At 33.6% G+C, this 2,540-nt stretch overlaps 1 protein-coding gene across 2 annotated transcripts; it reads left to right on the plus strand.

The window, feature by feature from the left end:
• The first annotated feature begins 320 nt into the window (after positions 1-320).
• On the plus strand, positions 321-2,061 carry LOC137249536 (protein FAM210A). Of its 2 annotated transcripts, XM_067781139.1 has the most exons (4): positions 321-416; positions 487-888; positions 953-1,098; positions 1,315-2,061. In XM_067781139.1, the coding sequence occupies exons 2-4, from the start codon at positions 506-508 to the stop codon at positions 1,476-1,478; spliced, it is 693 nt and encodes a 230-aa protein (XP_067637240.1). In that variant the 5' UTR covers positions 321-416; positions 487-505; the 3' UTR covers positions 1,479-2,061. The 2 variants fall into 2 exon arrangements, with proteins under 2 accessions (XP_067637240.1, XP_067637239.1); XM_067781138.1 differs by having other exon boundaries at positions 367-888.
• The last annotated feature ends 479 nt before the right edge of the window (positions 2,062-2,540 follow it).

The following is a 2,540-nucleotide window of genomic DNA, read 5'->3' on the forward strand; positions in this document are numbered from 1 at the left end:
GTCCATGCTTTTGCCGTTTTCGGATTCGTGGTCCTGGGTCCATAGCGCGTGTTTTGACACCTCTCCCGATATTTTTGGACGAGTTTTAGTAGTTGTGAGCTAAAGTAAAGAATTACCTAATAAATTTTCACATCAAAAGTAAATAAACAAAAAATGTTAACATAAACAAAGTTTGACATTTTATGACCACCTTCGAATGAAAAAACATGTAAAATGCAACTCTGATGCTTTTACCTGTTTATTGGACCATGGCACCATTAATCGATCACATTGGAATGGTTATGGATACGGGATGGTTACGACTATGGCGTTAGGGTTAAGGAAGTTTAATTGGCCCTTAAAGCTCCAAAAAGAGTTGAACAGCTGTTTGTATGACATACACCGGCTGCAGTGAAGTTGAATATTTTGGTGGAAATGTAAGAATAATCACGAAAAAAGTCCTCAAATGATATGGTATTAAATTATAGTTTTATATACTCTACCAAGACAATAGAATATTGAGGCAATGACAACATTCAGACTTATGGTGCGTCATGGGCAAACTGCCTTTGCGCAGCAACGTCAACGAATGCAACTAAACGTTTTGGGTAACGTCCGGGTAAGATCGTCGCTTCTTAACACACATAACACAACACCATGCGTGTTGTTGACGCCGTTTGTGAGCAGCCGGCATTCATTTAGTACAAAGAAATCACCTGACTTAGCGGGCAAAACCGATACAAAGTCATCTCCTGTTTTGGCAGATGAAGACATATTTGGTGAGGCATCAAACCTTGGCCTTTTTGCAAAATTCAAATTGATGTATAAAAAATACTGGTATGTTCTTATACCTGTTCATGTTGTTACATCGATTGGTTGGTTTGGAGGTTTCTATTATATGTCTAAAAGGTTGGTATAAAAATGCAAATATTTACAGCTTTGTTTGAATTCATTCATATATCATTTAATTTAGTGGAGTGGATATTCCATTGTTGTTGGAACATATGCACTTAAGTGAAAATATTGTTGAACGTTTCCGAAATTCGAGTATGGGACATTACGCGATTGCATATCTTTGTTACAAAGTGGCGACCCCTTTACGTTATGCAGTTACATTAGGTGAGTGTAAATTGCGCTCATTTATCATTGTAATATATTTTCTCCAATAACTCCCACGAATTTCCTTTCCAACAAACTTTGCTACAGATTGGCATAGACCCAGTATAAAAAGAAAATGGTCTATGGCAAACGAGTGAAAAATGTTCACTGGTAATCTGTAGGTTTCTGACCGCATTGAATTATGTATATTGATCTGTATATTTAACCTACTTACAGGCGGTACAACAGTATCCATAAAATACCTTGTACAAGCTGGACATATAAAACCAATGCCCACCAAACGCGAATTAATGCAGATGTATGAAAAAAATAAGGCTGATCGTGCGGCAGCGAAATTGGAAGATTCAGACATAAAACAGAAGTCCAAAGGAAAGCAATAATATATTGATAGTTCATTGTACTTATTTATATCCATACATATATTTATGGAACTTTCTAGTTAAGCTAAAGAGAAAACTTAGTTGATTTCAAATTACGTTAACTGAAATTCAAGCAATTTGCGGAGCTTTATAAAAAGAGTAGCATTTTTAATGGGGAACATTTTTCAAATTTTCTTGACTGCTGAATTTTTTTCTATCCAATCGTCTTGCTATATTTTCTGTTATAAATCGACATGAATCAATTATATACACAACGCAGGCATGATCAACTCAAGCATGTTATTCAAAAAAATTATTATAAGATTTATCTTTTTTTTTTTATCAAGTGTTCTCTTGGTCAGTAGAGGGCCTAGCATTGGACCGATTATACATATTGGCAGTAATTTTTCTAAGAAACCCGATAGTGTGCATAATTGAAGTAGATGTTTTTTAGTCAACGCATTTAAGATCTAGGTGTGCGTCAAGTTGTTTGTTTATGTAATTGTGTTGATACAATAATTAGGATTAATTTATTGATCACTATATCTATTTTGAAAAAATTTGTATGAAATACGCTGGTGAAATAAATTTAACTGTTTGTAAATGAGTGTACTTTGAGGGTGGTGGACAGAGCTAGGTAAATGCAATTCCATTACATTACCAAATATATTCCGCAGTAATTGAAAAAAGTATTAATTTCTTTTCTCCACAGCAAAGGAATTGATTACATTTTGATTCCTCAAAAAAAAAAAAAAAAAAATACCAAAAGTAATTTCGTTTTCTTGATGCTCAACTACAAACATTTTTTTTTGTTTGCAATTGAAAAAAAAAAAATACTTTGCGCAAATGTACTTTCTGTCCCAATACTATCGAAAAGAATTGGATATATAATTGAATTTTTTTCCAATTAAATTACAAAGAGTGGCAAAAGTACTTTCAATTTGCCCATTCCATTCCTCAAAGGAATTATGAAAGTAATTGAAAAACTACAAGTTAATTCGTGTATAAGAACCTACACGGTTGAAACGGATGACTTTTCGGGTCACACTTTTAATTTTTCTATCAGATTTTTCTTGCGAATGG

This window comes from Eurosta solidaginis, chromosome 4 (genome assembly GCF_040869045.1).
Source record: "Eurosta solidaginis isolate ZX-2024a chromosome 4, ASM4086904v1, whole genome shotgun sequence".
NCBI lineage: Eukaryota > Metazoa > Arthropoda > Insecta > Diptera > Tephritidae > Eurosta > Eurosta solidaginis.

Excerpts from the sequence above, each read along its gene's own strand:
- LOC137249536 (XM_067781139.1), top strand. The coding sequence starts at position 506 with ATGACAACATTCAGACTTATGGTGCGTCATGGGCAAACTGCCTTTGCG. Across the intron at positions 889-952 it reads TTCTATTATATGTCTAAAAG|TGGAGTGGATATTCCATTGT; the intron begins GTTGGTATAAAA and ends CATTTAATTTAG. Across the intron at positions 1,099-1,314 it reads ACGTTATGCAGTTACATTAG|GCGGTACAACAGTATCCATA; the intron begins GTGAGTGTAAAT and ends ACCTACTTACAG.